Below are 21,901 nucleotides of genomic sequence, written 5' to 3'. Positions count from 1 at the left end.
AGGTAGCAAAAGATATCTTCAATAAAGAGATTCTGAAGAAAAATCAATCAGAAGTCCTTGAAATGAATGAAACAGTAAACCAAATTAAAAATTCAATAGAAAGCATCACCAACAGACTAAACCACTTGGAAGACAGAACCTCAGGCAATGAGGACAAAATAGAGTGAACCACAGAGAGAGGATGATAAGAAACCATTAATAGAATTTCCAAGAACTATGGAATAATATGAAAAGACCAAATTTAAGATTTATTGGGATGGATGAAGGTGCAGAGATACTAACCAAAGGCATACACAATCTTTTCAATGAAATAATACCAGAAAATTCCCCAAATCTAAAGAAAGAAATGGGAAATCAAATACAAATGGCTTTCAGGACCCCCAAAAATGTGCATAATTACAACAGACCCACATCAAAACACATCATTATGAAAATACCTTGTATACAGAATAAGGATAGAATTTTTTAAAAATAGTAAGCTACATACAGGGGGAATCTAATATGGATATCAGTTGGTTTCTTAACCCAGATCCTCAAAGCTAGGCGGTGCTAGAATAACATATCAAGCTCTGAAAGAAAATGGATTCCAACCAAGAATCCTATGTCCAGCAAAATTAAGTTTCAGATTTGAAATTGAAATAAAATCCTTCCATGATAAAACAAAAACTAATAGAATTCTTAACCAGAAAGCCTGCATTTAAAAATATTCCATGCATATGAAATAAAAAATATATGAAAACCAATAAAGGGAAGAACTACATTAAAGGAACAGTCAATCAAAGGAGAAACTTAATTCAAATTAAAAACTAGGAATAAACCAAAATGACTGGGTGTACAAATCACATCTCAATAATAACCCTGAATGTTAATGGTCTAAACTCATCAATCAAAAGACATAAACTGACAGATTGGATTTAAAAAACAAACAAAAAAAACCCCCAACAATATGCTGTCTCTAAGAAACTCACTTCAATCTACAGATTGAAGGTGAAAGTATGGGAAAAAACATATCATATGGATTGCATAAACAAGCAAGGTTTTCTATGCTCATATCTGATAAAGTGGTCTTCAGGCCAGTGTAAATCAGAAGGGACAAAGAAAGACAGTTCATATTGGTTAAGGGAATTATACATCAACAAGATATAACATTCATAATATTAATGCCCCAAACAATGGAGTATCTTCATTCATCAAACGAACTTCTCAACTTCAAGACTCAAATAGATCACAATATCTTAATACTGGGTGACTTTAACACACCTCTCTCACTACTGAAGACACTTTCCAAACAAAAACTAAATAAAGAAACTATAGAAATAAATAATACAATCTATAATTTAGATTTAACATATATATTATATATGTAATATTTCATCCATCAATGAGTGAATACATTTTCTTCTCAGCAGTACATGGATCCTTCTTTAATATAGATCATGTTATGTAAGCTATCACATATATTGTCATAAATTGTAATATTACCTTAATATATTTTTAGCATCTGTAGGGTTACTTTGATAACTTCTGTTCCATTATTTTTGTGTTCTTGCTTTTTTCTTGATTAGACTTGTTTGATTTATATGATTTATATTAACTTTTAGCTGTATCATTTCTTCTCTATTTCATATAATTCTTCTCCTACACTTATTTTTTCCTTCCTACTACTTAATTTGAAAATAATTTGATTGTTATTCTAGTTTCTTTCTGATACAAGTACTTTAAGTTATAAATGTTCACTTGAGTACTGTTTCATCTGAGAGATCCTAATACTTTCAGCTTTTATTATCACTTAGTTCAAAGTACTTTTTATTTACTTTCCTTGTGCTTTCTTCCTTGACCTCAGAGATTAAGTGTGCCATTTAATTTTGAAACGGTAGACATGGGGTGGGATTCTATGTATCTTAAGGTGATTGATTTCTAATGTAATAAATCATGCAGGAAACACAGTCTGCATGATTTCAAATTTAAGCAACAAAATGCTTTTTGTATTGATTGTATTAGTTATATACATGTTATTCATCAAATTGCATACTTCAAATATGTACACTTTATTGTACTTCAGTTTTACTTAATAAAGTATATGGAAAAAATATGCAATAATGTTAGTTTATAACACCAAAGACTTCTAAAACAAAAACAATTGTTCATGATGCATATGACTCTGGAAGAAACATTTTAAAAAGCCATCCAGCAGAATGTTTCTTCATCCCTAGAAGACTCACCTCGTTGGTCCTTGAACTGCTTCTGATATTTCTTCTCACATTAGAAAACACAAAATCAGTGCACATTAACATTTTAATCAAAACATTATTGTAGGTGGAGGTTGGAACCTGTTTATTGTTTTGTGAAACAGCTTGCATAGGCTATTGTGCTGTGTAGTAACCCTGAATACATCATTTTTTTAACTATATGAATGATATACTCTGTGTGTGTGTTTTTAATACTGGGGATTGAACCCAGGGATGCTTTACTACTGAGCCACATCCCCAGCCCTTTTTATTTTTTACTTGAAATAGGGTCTCTCTCACTAAGTTGTTTAGACCCTTGCTAAGTTGCTGAAGTTGGCCTCAAACTTGTGATCCTCCTGCCTCAGCCTTCTGAGTTGCTGGAATTACAAATGTATGTCACCATACCTGGCAATAATTTTTATTCGTATGTGAATAAGTATAAGAAAGTGATTGCTTTTTGGTAGTATATAAACTCAAGAGACAGGAATGATGATGATGCCAAATATCTTAAGACTGTCCACATGGAGGCTGAGATAGTGACACCTTTGTTTTCTAATGTCTGTGTGTACAAGTGTTGTTTAATATTCAAAATGATTAAAAATGTGGAAATTACCAATTGTATGTAGGAAGCATGTATAAAAATGAACTTTTGGTTGAGACTTGGGTCTCATCCATATGATATCTCTCTATGCATGTGTAAATATTCCAAAATCAGAAAAATCTGAAACCTAAAACACTTCTCATTCCAAGCATTTCAGAAAAGGAATATTCAGTGTGTATATGACTTATCTAGGGGCACATAGACATCTTGTTTATGGAAAAGTATTACTTTCATTCATTAAACATTCTTTTAGAGTCCACTTAATCCAACTTAACTCTCAAGCAGTAGAGTCTAGCTGGCATATATCTGGACATGAATAGGATTGGGGATATATGACACAACTGAAAACTAACAATGTCATCTATCTTACATGGAATTCAAGGTACATGCACAGTTCTTTGAGAACTTGGCTGAAGAAAGTCATGTTTTGATTACCTTAGTATCAGCTCTAGAGCTAAGTTTCTGAACTCTATTTCACACTCACCATCTCATATTCTTTGTTTGAGCAGGAAAATTATCCAAGTGAGTTTTCTTATTTTTGAATAGCATTTAAAGTAACCATACTACACTTTTGTTTTTGCTAGAAAAAATAATTTGTAGATTAGATTTTTTTTTTTTTTTAGAGAGAGAGAATTTTTTTTTTTAATATTTACTTTTCAGTTTTTGGTGGACACAACATCTTTATTTTTATGTGGTGCTGAGGATCGAACCCAGTGCCCCGCGCATGCCAGGAAAATGCATTACCGCTTGAGCCACATCCCCAGCCCCAAGAATTTTATTTATGGGGGATTTCCTTGTATTGTTAAATGAAACTGAGTTCTCATGTTTAGGTATAAATCATCATTGGCAAAACAAAATCATCAACTAAACCCTTTTGTTTTTTAACTTATTAGAGCTTTTTGCCATAATTATTCAGAAAGTTCTAGATCATAATTTTATAAAAGTATAAGATGCTACTATCTCTGAAGATTGAAAAAATTCTTTCCAATTAACTCAACTTTATTTAAAAAACTACTCTTTTTAAAAATTTTTTTATTTTTTTATTTTATTTTTTTTAATATTTTTTTAGTTGTAGATGGACACAATACTTTTATTTATTTATTTTTATGTAGTGCTGAGGATCAAACCCAGTACCTCACACATGCAAGGCAATCACTCTGCCACTGAGCCACAATCCCAGCCCCATAAAATTTTTTTTTAGCTGTAGCTTAAAAACTACTTCTTCAATCAAGTTTTGCATTGATAATAATCTTCTTAGAGATTACAGAATATTTTTCAGTGATTAATTTCTGGTTTTTGTTTAGTGTCCTATTTTTTGCTTTCATTCAAAGAGATACACATTGCTTTTCTAATCAGTAGAGAGAATAATTTCAGTTATATTGTGCATGTAACTATGAATCCCAATATTAGATATAATTATAACATGCCTTTCTTTTTTGTTTTTAAAATTTTTTAGTTGTAGAGGTGTGCAATACCTCTATTTTATTTGTTTTTAAAATTTTTTTATGTGGTGCCCAGGATTGAACCCAGTGCCTCACGCATGCTAGGCAGGCGCTCTACCACTGAGCCACAACCTCGGCCCTATAACATGCCTTTTTTCATACTTATTTTTAGAATTCAGGGTTAATTATGGCCAGCTGCACCTGTGTTTTCGATATTCTTAAATGTGTGTTTTTTTCTTTATAATAATACCTATTTCCAGGGTAGGGATTGTGGCTCAGCAGTAGAGCACTCACCTCGCATATGCGAGACCCTGGGTTCGATCCTCAGACCACATAAAAATAAATAAAATAAAGGTATTGTGTCCAACTACAACTAAAAAATAAATATTTTTAAAAAATACCTATTTCTAATAGGTATTATTCCAAAAGTTCTTCAGAATAAAGATTTTTATACTGTCTTGTTTCTTCCCTTGTTTAGAAATCGAAACGAGTTGGCTGAGACTCTTGCACTCCTCAAAGCACAAATTGATCCTGTACTATTGAAAAACTCTAGCCAGCAGGACATCTCTTCCCGGGAAAGTCCCATCTTAGAGGACGAGGAGACTAAAAAAGAAGAAGAAACACCTAAACAAGGTTTTTTTGTGTGTTTTCTTTTGCTTTGTTTTGTAATCTCTTCTGTCTTCTTCTCCTCTACTCAACTATATAATTCTGAATTTCTATCTCAAATTGAGAACCTTCCTATAAAATAAGGGTTATTTTGTTGTTGTTTTAATTTAAAGGAAAAAGAGCAAAAAAAAATCAGATTTGTTCTCACATTAAGCTAAGTCAAATAGGTTCAAATCATCAAAGTATATTCTTTTCTTATTTAAGAATGCTAAGACATTTAGTGAACTTTTTAGGAAAATATACATAACATGGAATTGGCCATTTAACCCATTTTTAAGTGTACATTTCTCTATCATTAAGTATATGCACATTGTGGTAGAACTGCCTGATAGAAACTCTGTACCTGTTTAACACTACCTCCACATTTTCTCCTCCTATTATCTTCTGGGAACCTCATACCAAAGAAATATAAAAAAGTATTTGTCCATTTATGACTGGCTTATTTAATTTGACATGTTGTCTTCAACTTTATCCATATGGTAGCATGTCTCACAATTTTCTTCCTTTTTAAGGATGAATAATATTCTATTGTGTGTGTATACTATTTTTTGTTTCTCAGTTATCCATTAGTGGATACTTGATTTACTCTTCTACCTTTTGTCTATTGTGTTTTCTGGATCATATGGTAATATAATGTTTAATTTTTTTGAGGATCTTCCACAATGTTTTCCACAACAGCTACATCATTTTACATTCCTACCATCGTATCACAAGCATCTCCGATTCTTCATGTCCTTGTCAGCACTTGTTATTTTTTGTTTTACTTATTGTAATCATTATAATCATTAGTTTCTAATCGTTGAATATCTTGTCAAGTGTTTGTCAACCATTTATATATCTTTGGCAAAATATTTATTCAAATTTTTTTGTCCTGTGTAGTTTTGCTTTTTGTTTGTGTTACTGAGAATTGAACCCAGGAACTCTTTATAACTGAACTACATCGCCATCCCTTCTTATTTGGGACAGGGTCTCATCAAGTTATCCAGGTTAGAGTCGAAATTTTGACCCTCCTGCTTTAGTTAGCTTTCTGAGTTACTAAGATTATAGGTGTGCTCTACCATGCCCAGCTTATCCTGTGTTTCTGTGACAGGTCTTACTATGTTGCTCATGCTGGTCTTGAAGTCATGAACCCCTCAGCTCAAGTGACCTTTCTGCCTCGGCCTTCAAAGTAGCTGGGGTTACAGACAGATGCTACCATTCCTTGGCCTGTCCATTTTTCAATTGGGATGTTTGTTTTTGTTTTGCATTTTGGAAACTCCAAAGTTCCAAAGATAATTCTTAAGATAATTATTATTATTGAAGCTGATTTGTGATTGAGTTTTCTATTTTACTTAACTAGGCAGATGAAATCCTTACCTTTCCTGGAGAATAGATCCAACTTCTAACTCTCTAAGTAAGGAAACCAACTGAAATTTTAGGTGACATCTTTTTAGTTATTATTTGTTATTGATAACAAAACTTTCAGTGACAGGGAAAGGAATATGGTTTCCTATTGTGTTTCCTTCTACTAGATGCTTTTAATTTGCCACTGTGTTTTGATTTAAACTGAAAAACTTTTTTTGTTTTATTCCCCCAGTATCAAAGATGGATTTCAGAGCCTTGTATATGCCAGGCAAGTGCTGTATAACTGACCTAAAATCCCCATACTGTTTTTTTTTTTTTTTTCCAAAGACACAGTCTTGCTAAGCTGCCCAGGTAGCCTCCTACTTGCAACATTCCTGCCCCAGCCTTCCAAGTGGCTGGAATTATGGGTGTGTATCACCATATCCAGATCTGTATTCTGTCTTTGATGCTTTGAACAAACCATTTATAATCCATCCTCTATATATGAAACATCTCTTAAAAGCAATAAATTTAACTTTTCCATGTGAGGCATAATGTTCCTATAGGTTAAGAATTACTTTTGGCCAAAGTCTTCATTATTGCCCTCATTGTTTACATGATTTCAAATATCTAGGGTGGTTTTACATGTAAGTCATATTTTTTTAATTTGAAACTTCTTTTCTATATGTTCAACTTAAATTTGTTGTCTACTTCAGTAAAGTATAGTAATTTTAAAATAGTCTGAACCCCCTATTGAATTTCTAGAGTCTTTGAATTACTAGGATTCATTCTGGGTTTAAACTTGATATTTTTTTTCACTTTGTTATTCAGTTGGGTCATACATTCCTGTATTTGCTTATTCTCATACACAATTAAAATCAAGATCGGAGAGAATATGAATTTGAAACAAGAGTCAGTGTAATAGAAATTTAAGAGGCAGTTGTTTCTTTTTAGGAGACCTTAAATTTGACATTGATTTTGATGGGACACTCACTATATAGTTTAAAGAAGAAGGAAAAAAATATTTTCTTCATAGTAGAACATTTTTTAATATTGAATTCCAAATTTCTTGGGGTTTCAAGTAGAGGAGGAAGGTTTCAACTATAACTATAGTAAACACTTATTGGGCATATCCTATTTTCTTTGCAGTGAATCAAATGTTGCATTCGGGTTTTCATTTAATCCACATAGCAACTTTTTTGATAACAATTATTATTTATTTATTTGTTTTGATTTTTGCAGTTCTGAGGATTGAATCCAGGGCTTACTATCAAGCTACTTTACCAGCCCTGTTTAATTTTGAGACAGGGATTCCCTCTGTTAGTCAGCTTTGGGGCATTGTGACCAAAATACCCAACAAGAACAACTTAAAGAAAGGAAAATATATTTTTGGCTCTCTGTTTTAGAAGTTTAATCCAAGGTAGGCTGATGCCATTGTCCTAGGCTTAAGGTAAAGGAGAATATAATTGTAGAAGGGTACACCATTTATGGTGGCCTAGAAGCAGAGCAGGTAGGGAGGGACCCCAGGGAAGATAACCCTTTCCAAGGGAAACCCCCCACCCATGACCCACCTCCTCCAGCCATACCACACCTGCCTACTGTTACCACCCAGTTAGTTCATTTAAAGTAGGATAGACTGGTTAGATAACAGCTCTCATAATCTAAATTTTACCTCTGGATATTCCTGTATTAATATAGTCGCTTTTGGAGGTTACCTTAGATTACAACTGTAGCATCCTACCCCTGTCCCCAAAAACTCATGTTCATCTCACAATTTACAATGGTTTAGTTTATCTGAGTATATTCATAGTCTTAAGAATTTTAGCATTGCTGAAAATCCAAGTCCAAAGTTTCATCAAAGACAAACTCAGTTTTACTATGAGCCCCTATAAAGACCAAAAGTGAGTTAGGTATATCCAGTATACACTGGTCCAGACTAAAGGTTTCCAAATAAGACTTATTATCCTCAGCCAGACAAATAACTGTGTATAGAATCTAAGGTATGTGATGGTGAGATGTATTCTCCAAAGAGCTTGGGTAGTCCTACCCCTTGCACTTGCTGGTAGCAGCATATATGGCCTCCCTTTTAGCCTGGCTCTCTCTGCATATAGCACCTTTTCTTGGCAGACAGACAGAAATTACTGGCATCTCTTAATTTCTGGGGTCTTCTTAAATTCTAGCTTTGATTTCACCTTTATAGCTCACCTCTTAAGGGCAGCCTATATGAATTCTGATCCTGTTATACTTTGCCTGGTCTCCAAGTCCTTCTTCTGAAATCTTAGTGGAAGCCTGCACCACCACTTAACTCTAGCGTCTTGCATTTCTGTAGAATTTGCATAGTGTGGATGATGTCAAGGTCTCCTGCCAGCTTAGCAATATTTAGGCCCCCTGGGAACATGACCTCTGAGTACCTCAGCAGCTGAGCACAGTAAAACATGACCCCCCTGTGTTATCAGGGGGTCTTCATGATCTCTTTTCTAAAAGAATTTTCCTGTTTATATTCTTGAACCTGCAATGGATATGGTCTGGCAAAATACTGAGCTGTCCTCAAACCATCTTTTCTGTTATCTTTTTGCAAAGTACTTAGCATCTCTTTCATAGCTATAATAAGCACAGCTTCCTTGGCTTCAGTTTTATATGTACTTTTGTGGCCAAATGATAAGTTTCATAAATCCTTCTTTCATTCTTTTTGTTACCAATTCTCACAGTATACCTAGCTAAATACTGCCAGCAATAGCCTTACCACTACTTGAATGTTACACTGTCCTGAAGTTTTCTCTACCAGATTAATTAGTCTATCACTTCTAAATTTAGCCACATATAAAGTCTCAGGATATAGTTAAAACAGAAAAATTCTTTGCCAGAATTTTTCACAGTGGCCTCAAGTCCAATTTCCAATAGAGCTCTCATTTCCCTCTGAAACTTCATGTGCATAGTCCTTGCTGTCTATTCCTATTGGCATTTTGATCTTTAGGACTGCCACCAGAATTGCCTGTTAAGGTATGCTTACAACATTTTAACCCTTGTGCAGCCTGCATACTCAGACTTCTTCAAACTCCTCATATAAGCGTGTTTCAAAGACTTTTGAACCACATGATCAGGTTAGTCACAGTAATAACCCCACTCCTGGTGTCAGTTCTTATCTTTGTTTTCCATCACTGTGACCAAGACATCTAACAAGAACAACTTAGAGGAGAAAAAGTGTATTTTGGCTGTCTGTTTAGTGGTTTAGTGTTTGATAGACCACTCTATTGTTCTGGGCCCAAGATCAGGCAGACAGGCAGACCATCATGGCAGAGGGTGTGATGGAAGAGCACTGCTTCACTAAGGGCTTCCAGGAAGCATGGGTTGGAGAATGACTGAAGGGAATTTGAACCCTTCTAAGGGGCTCCCTAACCCTCTGCCACAGTGACCCACCTCCTCCAGCATATACCTCACCTGCTTACAGTTACCAGTTACCACTCAGCTAGTCCTTTTAGACTGAGATGGACCAATTAGGTTACAGCTCTTGTAGTCTAATTATTTCTCCTCTCATTATTGAGAGGCACATTCATAACTAACCATCACATCCAAACTATGAGGTTCCCTGCGTTGCTCTGGCTGACCTGGAACTTGTGGTCCTCCTGCTTCATCCTCTTGAGTGCTGGATTTACAGATGTGTGCCTCATGCCTCCTTGGTTTTTCAGTTTTAAAGATGAGGAAATTGAGACATTCATAAACTTGTCCCAGACTCCCCCCCCCCTCTTTTTTTTTGATGCTAGGGATAGAACCCAGAACCTTGTGTAACACTAGGAAAGTACTTTACCACTCTCCGCTAAGCTATACCTTTGGCTTATACTTTTGTATAAATAAAGAGATCTACTTTAGTACTTCTCAGAGTTTCATATCCATGTTGGCCTGTGGACTTTTTTTAAAATACAGAAGCTGTTGGAGTTGATCTTGGGTGGAGCTGCTGATTGGCCATTTACACAAAGACTTTAAAAATGTTTTTTAAAATTATAGATGGACACAATACCTTTGTTTATTTTTATAGGGTTCTACAGATTGAACCTAGTGCCTCACTTGTACTAGGCAAGTACTCTGCCTCTGAGCTGCAATCCCAGCCCTGAAGAAAGATTGTTTCTGAAAGCATTTTCAATGAATGCTGATGTTATCTTTCCTAACACAACTAAGAAAAAATGATCTGTGAGGTACAAGGTCATTTCTTGAATATGTGGAAGAGGAGGCACAGGATATTTAACCTACTTCGTTTTTTCCCCTTCTCTAGTGCTTAATCTGGGGCTGGGATATGGTTAGTTTAGCCATAGTGGGACTGCTTAGCATGAAAGATTGGTCCTGGGTTCAATCCCTAGCACTCAAAAAATAAGATAAAACAAATAGTATTTTTCTGCATTCTTCCTCTTAGAACAAAATATTTCTAATTTATTCTTATTTCTTATTTATTTATACAACAAATAGTTATTGTTCATCTTCTGTGTGTTAAGCATGATTTTAGGAAAGAGTTCAGTAAACTAAGTACACTAAAATTACTTTGATCAGACTATAGTGATAAAATAGCTAAAATATGATGTTTACTATGTGTAAGTACTATTCTAAAGATATTCACATGACTTAAAGCCATAGAGTCTCAACAACAAACCCTATTAGGTATATTACAATTATATCCTTAGGGGATATGTCCTAGAGCACCAGTGATTATTAGAAACTGTGGATACTATCAGACCCTACATATGCTATGTTTTTGTTTCCCTATACAGATATAGTTATAAATTAGGCACAACAAGAGAATATTCACAACCAGTGTAACTCTACATCATATACAACCACAAGAATGAGAAGTTATACTTCATATATGTATAATATGTCAAACTACATCCTATAGTCATGTGTAATTAAAATTACAAATGAAAAGATTATTAGCAATGATTAGTAATAGGATAATTATAACAATATACTATTGTAAAAGTTATGCAGATATAGTCTTTGTCTTTCAAAATGTCTAGAAGTACTGTAATCTCCTTTGTTCTTTTTTTTTTTTTTTTTTATTGTTGGTCGTTCAAAACATTACATAGTTCCTCATACATCATATTTCACAGTTTGATTCAAATGAGTTATGAACTCCCAATTTTATCCCGTATACAGATTGCTGCATCACATCAGTTACCCTTCCATTGATTGACATATTGCCTTTCTAGTGTCTGATGTATTCTGCTGTCTATATTATTCTCTACTATCCCCCCTCCCCTCCCCTCCCCTCCCCTTTTCTCTCTCTACCCCTTCTACTGTAAATCACTTCTTCCATTTGAATTATCTTGTCTTACCCCTCCTTTCCTCTTATATGTCATTTTGTATAACCCTGAGGATCACCTTCCATTTCCATGCGATTCCCCTTCTCGTTTCCTTTCCCTCCCACCTCTCAACCCTGTTAATGAAAATCTTCGTCTCAAGCTCTTCGTCCCTACCCTGTCCTTGTTTCCTCCCCTTATATCAGAGGAGTCATTTGGTATTTGTTTTTTAAAGATTGACTAGCTTCACTTAGCATAATCTGCTCTAATGCCATCCATTTCCCTCCAAATTCTATGATTTTGTCATTTTTAAATGCAGAGTAATACTCCATTGTGTATAAATGCCACATTTTTTTAATCCATTCATCTATTGAAGGGCATCTAGGCTGATTCCACAATCTTGCTATCGTGAATTGTGCTGCTATGAACATCGATGTAGCAGTGTCCCTGTAGCATGCTCTTATTAGGTCTTTAGGGAATAGACCGAGAAGGGGAATAGCTGGGTCAAATGGTGGTTCCATTCCCAGCTTTCCAAGAAATCTCCATACTGCTTTCCAAATTGGCTGCACCAATTTGCAGTCCCACCAGCAATGAACAAGAGTGCCCTTTTCCCCACATCCTCTCCAGCACTTCTTGTTGTTTGACTTCCTAATGGCTGCCAATCTTACTGGAGTGAGATGGTATCTTAGGGTAGTTTTGATTTGCATTTCTCTGACTGCTAGCGATGGTGAGCATTTTTTCATGTACTTATTGATTGATTGTATGTCCTCTTCTGAGAAGTGTCTGTTCAGGTCCTTTGCCCATTTATTGATTGGGTTACTTGTTGTCTTATTGTCTAATTTTTTGAGTTCTTTATATATTCTGGTTATTAGGGCTGTATCTGAAGTGTGTGGAGTAAAGATTTGTTCCCAGGATGTAGGCTCCCTGTTTATCTCTCTTATTGTTTCTTTTGCTGAGAAAAAACTTTTTAGTTTGAGTAAGTCCCATTTGTTGATTCTAGTTGTTAACTCTTGCGCTATGGGTGTCCTATTGAGGAATTTGGAGCCTGCTCCCACAGTATGTAGATCATAACCAACTTTTTCTTCTATCAGATGCCGTGTCTCTGATTTAATATCAAGCTCCTTGATCCATTTTGAGTTAACTTTTGTGCAAGGCGAGAGATAGGGATTCAGATTCATTTTGATGCAAATGGATTTCCAGTTTTCCCAGCACCATTTGTTGAAGATGCTATCCTTCCTCCATTGCATGCTTTTAGCCCCTTTATCAAATATAAGATAGTTGTAGTTTTGTGGATTGGTTACTGTGTCCTCTATTCTATACCATTGGTCCACCCGCCTGTTTTGGTACCAGTACCATGCTGTTTTCGTTACTATTGCTCTGTAGTATAGTTTGAAGTCTGGTATCGCTATACCGCCTGATTCACACTTCCTGCTTAGTATTGTTTTTGCTATTCTGGGTCTTTTATTATTCCATATGAATTTCATGATTCTTTTATCTATTTCTACAAGAAATGCAGCTGGGATTTTGATTGGCATTGCATTGAACTTATAGAGAACTTTTGGTAATATCGCCATTTTGATGATGTTGGATCTGCCTATCCATGAGCAGGGTATATTTTTCCATCTTCTAAGGTCTTCTTCTATGTCTTTATTTAGGGTTTTGTAATTTTCATTGTATAAATCTTTCACCTCTTTTGTTAGGTTGATTCCCAAGTATTTTATTTTTTGGGGGGATATTGTGAATGGAGTAGTTTTCCTCATTTCCGTTTCAGAGGATTTGTCGCTGATATACAGGAATGCCTTTGATTTATGCGTGTTGATTTTATATCCTGCCACTTTGCTGAATTCATTTATTAGCTCTAATAGCTTCTTTGTAGACCCTTTTGGGTCTGCTAGGTATAGAATCATATCATCTGCAAATAGTGATAATTTAAGTTCTTCTTTTCCTATTTTTATGCCTTTAATTTCTTTTGACTGTCTAATTGCTCTGGCCAGTGTTTCGAGGACTATGTTGAACAGAAGTGGTGAGAGAGGGCATCCCTGTCTTGTACCAGATCTTAGAGGGAATGCCTTCAATTTTTCTCCATTCAGAATGATGCTGGCCTGTGGCTTATCATAGATTGCTTTTACAATGTTGAGGTATGATCCTGTTATCCCTAATTTTTCTAGCGTTTTGAACATAAAGGGATGCTGTACTTTGTCGAATGCTTTTTCTGCATCTATTGAGATGATCATATGGTTCTTATTTTTAAGTCTATTGATGTGGTGAATAACATTTATTGATTTCCGTATATTGAACCAGCCTTGCATCCCAGGGATGAATCCTACTTGATCATGATGTATAATTTTTTTGATATGTATTTGAATCCGATTCGCCAGAATTTTATTGAGGATTTTTGCGTCAAGGTTCATTAGAGATATTGGTCTGTAGTTTTCCTTCTTTGATGTGTCTTTGTCTGGTTTCGTAATCAGGGTGATGTTGGCCTCGTAGAATGAATTTGGAAGTTCTCCCTCTTTTTCTATTTCCTGAAATAGCTTGAAAAGTATTGGTGTTAGTTCCTCTTTAAAGGTTTTGTAAAACTCTGCTGTATACCCATCCGGTCCTGGGCTTTTCTTAGTTGGTAGTCTTTTGATGGTTTCTTCTATTTCCTCTATTGTTATTGGTCTGTTTAGGTTGTCTATATCCTCCTGGCTCAATCTGGGCAGATCATAAGACTCAAGGAATTTATCTATGCCTTCACTATCTTCTATTTTATTGGAGTATAAGGATTCAAAGTAATTTCTGATTATCTTCTGTATTTCTGAAGTGTCTGTTGTGATATTGCCTTTTTCATCCCGTATGCTAGTAATTTGGGTTCTCTCTCTTCTTCTCTTCGTTAGCATGGCTAAGGGTCTGTCAATTTTATTTATTTTTTCAAAGAACCAGCTTTTAGTTTTGTCAATTTTTTCAATTGTTTCTTTTGTTTCAATTTCATTAATTTCAGATCTGATTTTAATTATTTCTTGCCTTCTACTTCTTTTGCTGTTGTTTTGCTCTTCTTTTTCTAGGATTTTGAGATGAAGTATGAGATCATTTATTTGTTGGTTTTTTCTTTTTTTGAGGAATGAACTCCAAGCAATGAATTTTCCTCTTAGAACTGCTTTCAATGTGTCCCATAGATTCCGATATGTTGTGTCTGTGTTTTCATTTAACTCTAGGAATTTTTTAATTTCCTCCTTGATGTCTTCTAAAACCCATTGATCACTCAGCAACCTATTGTTCATTCTCCAGGTGATGCTTGCTTTTTCCTTTCTTCTTTTATCATTGATTTTCAGTTTCATTCCATTATGATCAGATAAGATGCATGGTATTATCTCTACCCCTTTGTATTGTCTAAGAGTTGCCCTGTGACATAGTATATGGTCTATTTTTGAGAAGGTTCCATGTGCTGCTGAGAAAAAAGTGTAGCTACTTGATGTTGGGTGGTATAGTCTATATATGTCAATTAAGTCTAGGTTGTTAATTGTGTTATTGAGTTCTATAGTTTCCTTATTTAACTTTTGTTTGGAAGATCTGTCCAGTGGTGAGAGAGGTGTGTTGAAGTCTCCCATGATTATTGTATGTTGGTCTATTAGACTCTTGAACTTGAGAAGAGTTTGCTTGATGAATACAGCTGCACCATTATTTGGGGCATATATATTTATGATTGTTATGTCTTGTTGGTGTATGGTTCCCTTGAGCAGTATGAAGTGTCCTTCTATATCCCTTTTGATTAGCTTTGGCTTGAAATCTATTTTATTAGATATGAGTATGGACACTCCTGCTTGTTTCCGCGGTCCATATGAGTGATATGATTTTTCCCAACCTTTCACCTTCAGTCTATGTATATCTTTTCCTATCAAATGCGTCTCCTGTAGACAGCATATTGTTGGGTCTTGTTTTTTGATCCATTCTACTAGCCTGTGTCTCTTAATTGGTGAGTTTAAGCCATTAACATTTAGGGTTATTATTGAGATATGGTTTGTTCTTCTATCCATATTTGTTTATTGATGTTACTAAACCTGATTTGTTATCCTCTTTGACTACTTTCCCCCCTTTACTGTCCTACCTCCCATTGTTGGTTTTCAATGTTGTTTTCCATTTCCTCTTCCTGTAATGTTTTGCCAAGGATTTTTTGAAGAGATGGTTTTCTAGCTGCGAATTCTTTTAACTTTTGTTTATTGTGGAAGGTTTTAATTTCATCTTCTAACCTGAAGCTTAATTTCGCCGGATACACGATTCTTGGTTGGAGCCCATTGTCTTTCAGTGTTTGAAATATGTTATTCCAGGATCTTCTAGCTTTCAGAGTCTGTGTTGAGAGATCAGCTGTTATCCTGATTGGTTTACCCCTAAATGTAATCTGCTTTCTTTCTCTTGCAGCTTTTAAAATTCTCTCCTTATTCTGTATGTTGGACATCTTCATTATAATGTGTCTAGGTGTGGATCTCTTATGATTTTGCACATTTGGCGTCCTGTAGGCTTCTAGGATTTGGGATTCTGTCTCAATCTTCAATTCTGGGAAGTTTTCTCGTATTATTTCACTGAATAGACTGTTTATTCCTTTGGAATGGAGCTCTGTGCCTTCCTGTATCCCAATGACTCTTAAATTTGGTCTTTTGATATTGTCCCATAATTCTTGGATGTTCTGCTCATGGTTTCTTAGCAGACTTGCTGAGCTGTCTATGTTCTTTTATTATAGCTGTCTATATTCATTTATTAGCTCTAATAGCTTCTCTGTAGACCCTTTTGTGTCTGCTAGGTATAGAATCATATCATCTGCAAATAGTGATAATTTAAGTTCTTCTTTTCCAATTTTTATCCCTTTCCTTTGTTCTTTTAGGGCTGTAATTATGCATAATTGACATCACAGAATGTGAAACCTTGGATGAGGGGAGGACTACTGTATATTTTGTTTTTCTTTTCCTTTTTTTCCCGGATGAGGGAAGTGAGACAAAGTGTTTTAAGTAATTTTCCCTAGGACACACAGTGAGTTATGGACAAACTCCCTGTGTACTTTTGATAGTGCATTTAACATATAATTTGTAGTAATTTTATTCAGGCTCCAAAACCTTATCCTTTATCCTGGTTCTCTCAGATGTAATTATTGTGGTCTACTTCATGGCAAGGTAAAAGGAATGTGATCCTCGTTTGTTGTTTTCGTTGCTCTCAGATATAAACAAACATTGCCCTATAGGGGTTATATGAGGTAGCAGAATAGATTTTAAGTTGGAAACAATCTTAAATTTAATGCAGTCAGTGATAGGGCATCATGGGCCAAAAATTTTAAAAGTAAGTGTGGTTGATTATTTCGAATTAGGCAGCAAAAAGATTAAAAAAAAATGGCACTGAAAGGTGAATAATATAGCCAATTTTACAGTTAAAATATATTTTTCAAAATTATTAGTAAAATTGGTATGCCTTATGTCTAACCTCAGAAAGCAAATATTTTTGTTTCTTTTTATATGAGTGCCATAGAAATATGACTTTAAAATGTAAGCTAAAATCTCATAATGACAGCAAGTAGCCTAGAAAATTTACCAACTAAATAAATGAGTTGAGTTTTCTTTCAAAGAGGAAGATAATTAGCATTGAGCCAATCATCTAGGGAGACTGAGACAAGAGGATTGCATGTTTAAGGCCAGCTTTGGCAACTTAATGAGAACTTGTCCTTAATAAAATGGGCCGGGGGTGTAATTTAATGGTAGCACACTCCAGAGCTCAATCCCTAGTATGACTCTGCCCCTGAAAATTAAAATTGACTTTTAAAAATATTTAAATTTCTTGGGCTGGGGCTGTAGCTCCGTGGCAGAGTACTTGCCTAGCAAGTGTGAGGCACTTGGTTCAATCCTTAGCACCACATAAAAACATAAATAAAAAATAAAGGCATGCTGTCCATCTTCAATTATTAAAAAATATGTAAATTTCTTAGTCTGGGATTCAGAATCTTATAATTTGTCCTCTACTTCTCTTTCTAGTGTTATCTTTTATTGTTTCCTTACATGATTACTGGTTGCAGATTGTCTAGATATTTTACTTTGTGTGTCTTGGGCATTCCTTCTGTGACTTTATCATGTTCTTTCCTTCTCATGTTGCCCTATCCCCAAGGAAAGTCCAAGTATTCTTGAAGGGCCATCTGAAATCCCACCTTCCTGATCTCTTTTCTTAGCTTTTTTGGGGACTTTATTTACACTATTTTTATCACTTCCATTAGAGCCAGTTTTTAACACCAGGCGGAAAGCTCTTAAATACCTGTCAAATTGTTCTTCTCTAACTAGATGGTCAAGTGAGTGTTTCATGCCCTTTAAGCCCCTTTATGGCTATTGAAGATACACTGTGTCAATTCATGTGGTATACTACCTGGAAGTTTTTGTACTTATAGAGTACTGTGAATGCCATGACATTTAATATATATTTTCACTGTATGTTAGATACTGTATTCTAATTTTGAAGGTACCAAAAAGTTAAAAACAAACTTTTCTAGGAAAAAACAAAGTCAAGGGGAACACATCTCAACTTTAATATAGTTTTTCAAATTCTGCTAATTTGAAAAAGGCTGTCTTTTTGTTGATTTTTGCAGTAATATACCTCTGCCTATATGTATAGAACATGGGAACTATTATTTGATAACATCTAGCAGAAAATAGAATTTGTAGGATGGCCACTTACATAGCTAATTTGGCCCAAATATGTGTTTATTTTGGTTTATATAGTACTTTTGTTTTATAAAGGCTAAGATAAAATTCACCTTTTTAATATGTACACTTGCTTGTTTTTAGTATATTCATGGTGTTGTACAACCATAATTAGTGTCTAATGTTAGAAAAGCCACATCAACCCACAAAGAAAGTATGTATCCATTTTGTTGCCATTCTCCATTTCTTTCTTCTCCCATCCCTTAGAGATATTCTACTTTCTGGGTCTATGGATTTGCTTTTTTTGGACATTCCATAATAAATTTTGGAATACTATTATATCACCTATACATTGAGAGAAATATTACATGTGTTTATCAAAACCTTTTTTTTTTTTTGATGTTGAGTTTAGTATGGTGCTGAAGTATTTGAAACTAGAATGAGAATTGGAAATATTCTTGCATACAGTGAATAGATTACTGGCAAAAAAATGGGACAAGACATTAAATATTTTGAGTCACTTTTAGAAATTGTAAAGTTTATCAACATTTTCAAAATGGCAAAAAGCTTTTTTTAAAAAATATTTTTTTAGTTGTTGATGAACCTATATTTTTATTTATTGATATGTGGTGCTGAGAATCGAACCCAGTGCCTCACACAATGCTAGACAATTGCTCTACCACCGAGCCACTACCCCAGCCGACAAAAAGCTTTTTGCAGGTAAAATTTGAATTGTTAGGAATAGCATAGATCTATTTTTACCTGTAGTATTTCATTTCAGTCAGCAAATATTTATTTAGTATATGCTGAATATTCTTGGTAGTGGGAGTATAGCTGTGAATGAAAATCACAGCTTACACAAAGTATGGATGAGACAGTAAACAAGATTAATAAATTACTTGTTATTTGTAGTGCAGATGGTGATATGGAGCTATATATATTTTTTACAGTAATTTGGGAAAAGAATAGATTGGGGTCTTAGAAAATGACTAACTGAAAACGTAATGCTTGAGTAAAGTCAAAGACCAAAAGGATCTGAGAGAACCAATAATGTAGATACCCAAGGAAATTTTAAACAAACAAAAACAAATGTAAGGGGTTGGGGTTATAGTTCAGTTGGGAGAGTGCTTACCTAGCATATACAAGTCCCTGAGTTCTGTTCCCAGCACCACAAAATACAAAAACAAAGGATGCAAGACTCTGAAGTAGGAGCAAGTATGTGTAATACATTTTAGCAAAAATCAGCAGACTAGGGTGGAAAAGCAAAATCTGGCCTGCTGCCTGTTTTGTTAATTTAATTTTTAAAAATTAAAATTAAGTTAATTTTTAGTTATCGGCGGACACAACATCTTTGTTTGTATGTAGTGCTGAGGATCAAACCCGGGCCGCACGCATGCCAGGCAAGTGCACTACCGCTTGAGCCACATCTCCAGCCCAAAAATAAATATTAAAATTATTCTCTCTCTCTCTCTCTCTCTCTCTCTCTCTCTCTCTCTCTCTCTCTCTCTCTCTCAAAAAAAAAAAAAAAGTTAATTTTTAAAAATTCAGACAGGGTCTTACCATGTTGCTCAGGCTGATCTTGAACTCCTGGGCTGAGTTGATGCTCCCTCCTTAAGCCTCCTGAGTAGTGGGAAAAATTAATCTGGCTGGTTTGAATTTTATTTATTTAATATCCAATTGTCAATGGCTGTTCTCAGACTATAACAGAAGAATTTGGTAGTTGTGACAGAGAAACTATGGCTTACAAAGCTTAAAAATGTTTAATGTCTGATCCTGTATGGTTTGCTGGCCCCTGTGACCAATGTAACTGAAGCAGAATGAGTAGGGTATTGTAAAATAGGAGGAAATAAGGTCAGACAGCTAAGGTACTGAGAGATAGGGGAATAGGGTCTGCAGATTGTATTGGGCTTTCCTTAAATTTATTAATGTTTCTGTTTTAAAATCTGAGTTAAATGGGATACTGTTGAAGAGATTTTATCATTATTTTTCATAGTAATATCCTAACTATCCTTGTTTCTATCATTCCTTTCCTTCAGTCTAATATCAATATTGCTGCCAATGAGATCTCATTAAAATAAGTAAGATAATGACACTTGGCTGAAGGAGGTGAAATCTAAATCATGGATTGAAGAATTTGTCTTAGCTTAAAATAGGTATCTCTATTTTAATAGGAGCAGGCTTACTGGTCTATTGATGAGAGGGTATGGTTTCTGTTTTCTCTGTGAAATTGAAGGCAGAATCATCTGAAAATATGGACCTCACAGAGAGATTGGAAGTTTAAGAATAGAAAAGGAGACTGATAGAGTTGTTGGTAGAGCAAATAGTAGGGTTAGTAGGTAGTGTTAATGTATCAGAGATAAGCTAATAATCATGAAATTATTATAATACCTATTTTGTTCCTTTTTATACACATATATGTACATATATGAATGACTTATACATATGATCATATATAGAGAGAAAATATCTGCCACTGCAACTGCCATGATCTTTTTCTTCTAGGGTTTATTTTAGCCATGGTTACTTATTTATTTGTTTATCAGAATTGAGATTACATAGCTGGGCATGGTGGCTCACATTTGTATTCCCAGCTTGCCGCAGTCCGGCTGCAGCAGAATAACCAGGGGGGTGACAAGCAACTTGTGTACATTGATACAGCAGGAGTGCGAGCCGTTTATTGTAGAACAACAGAGGTATTTATACATTCCACACAGCTCATCTTAATTAGCATAAACTAGATACAGCAGTCAACCAATAAGGAATCTCCACACTTAATGGCTCACTGGTGTTACTTCACAGACCACTCCCTCTGGCAAAATGCCAGGCGCCATCCTGACTTGTTTACAGACTCTAACACCAGCTCCTCAGGAGGACTGTAAATTCAAGGCCACCCTGGGCAATTTTGCAAGACCCTTTCTCAAGGAAGAAAAGGGATGAGGATGTAGCTCAGCAGAGGATGTATGGTAGAGTGCTTGCCTAGTATCTGTAAAAGGCCCTGTGTTCAATCCTCAGTAACACAAAAACTAAATTAATATTTTTAAAAACAAAATTTATTAGAAAGGTTGGGGGTGCCAGGCTCAGGAGTTCCTGCCTGTAGTCTCAGCAACTTGGGAGGCTGAGGCAAAAGATTTAGCATCTGTTAAATATGTATGTCCTTGCCCAAATCTTACTTTGTAAATTGATCAGATATACTTAAAATAATTTTAAATTAAATATTGATTTACAATCTGCTTCCTGTTAATTTGTCAATATGTGGGGTAGGATTTGTTGCCATTTCAATTTGTTCAGTCTACTTAAGCAGGTGTCCTACAGTGAATAATCCATGATTCTGCTCCAGAGGAGTAATTCTTCAGACCAGTAGGACAGATAACATTTCTGAGTAAATAATTATAATGTGGGGTAATAAATGCTATTATAAAAATCTATATAAAGTAATGTGCAAACAGAGGAAAATTTGTTAATTCTTTTTAGGGAAAGTATCAGTTAATAGAACTATAAAACAGCGAGTTTCTAACTGTGCTTGAAGGCTGAAAGATTTTGCCAGTAATATAATAATTATATAGTTGACATTGAGTGCTTGCCATGGCCACTTGCCTGAAGGACTTGGATGTTGTATTACCTGCAGTCGTTAAAAACCCTAGAAAATAGTTGATGATATTTAACCGTTTTATGTAACTTTTTAATCAATGGAGAAAGTGAGGAATGG

The 21,901-nt window shown here is 35.0% G+C and overlaps 1 protein-coding gene across 1 annotated transcript in view; it reads left to right on the top strand.

The window, feature by feature from the left end:
* Positions 1 to 21,901, top strand: part of Rsf1 (remodeling and spacing factor 1) — a 156,659-nt gene that overhangs the window by 86,631 nt on the left and 48,127 nt on the right. The window contains exon 5 of the mRNA XM_026387266.2: positions 4,750 to 4,904. Within this exon, the coding sequence (XP_026243051.2) occupies positions 4,750 to 4,904 (155 nt within the window). The remainder of the gene's footprint in view (positions 1 to 4,749; positions 4,905 to 21,901) is intronic.

This window comes from Urocitellus parryii, chromosome 4 (assembly GCF_045843805.1).
Source record: "Urocitellus parryii isolate mUroPar1 chromosome 4, mUroPar1.hap1, whole genome shotgun sequence".
Classification (NCBI taxonomy): domain Eukaryota; kingdom Metazoa; phylum Chordata; class Mammalia; order Rodentia; family Sciuridae; genus Urocitellus; species Urocitellus parryii.
The sequence above is the reverse complement of the archived record's forward strand: the minus strand, read 5'-3'. Positions and strand labels throughout refer to the sequence as shown.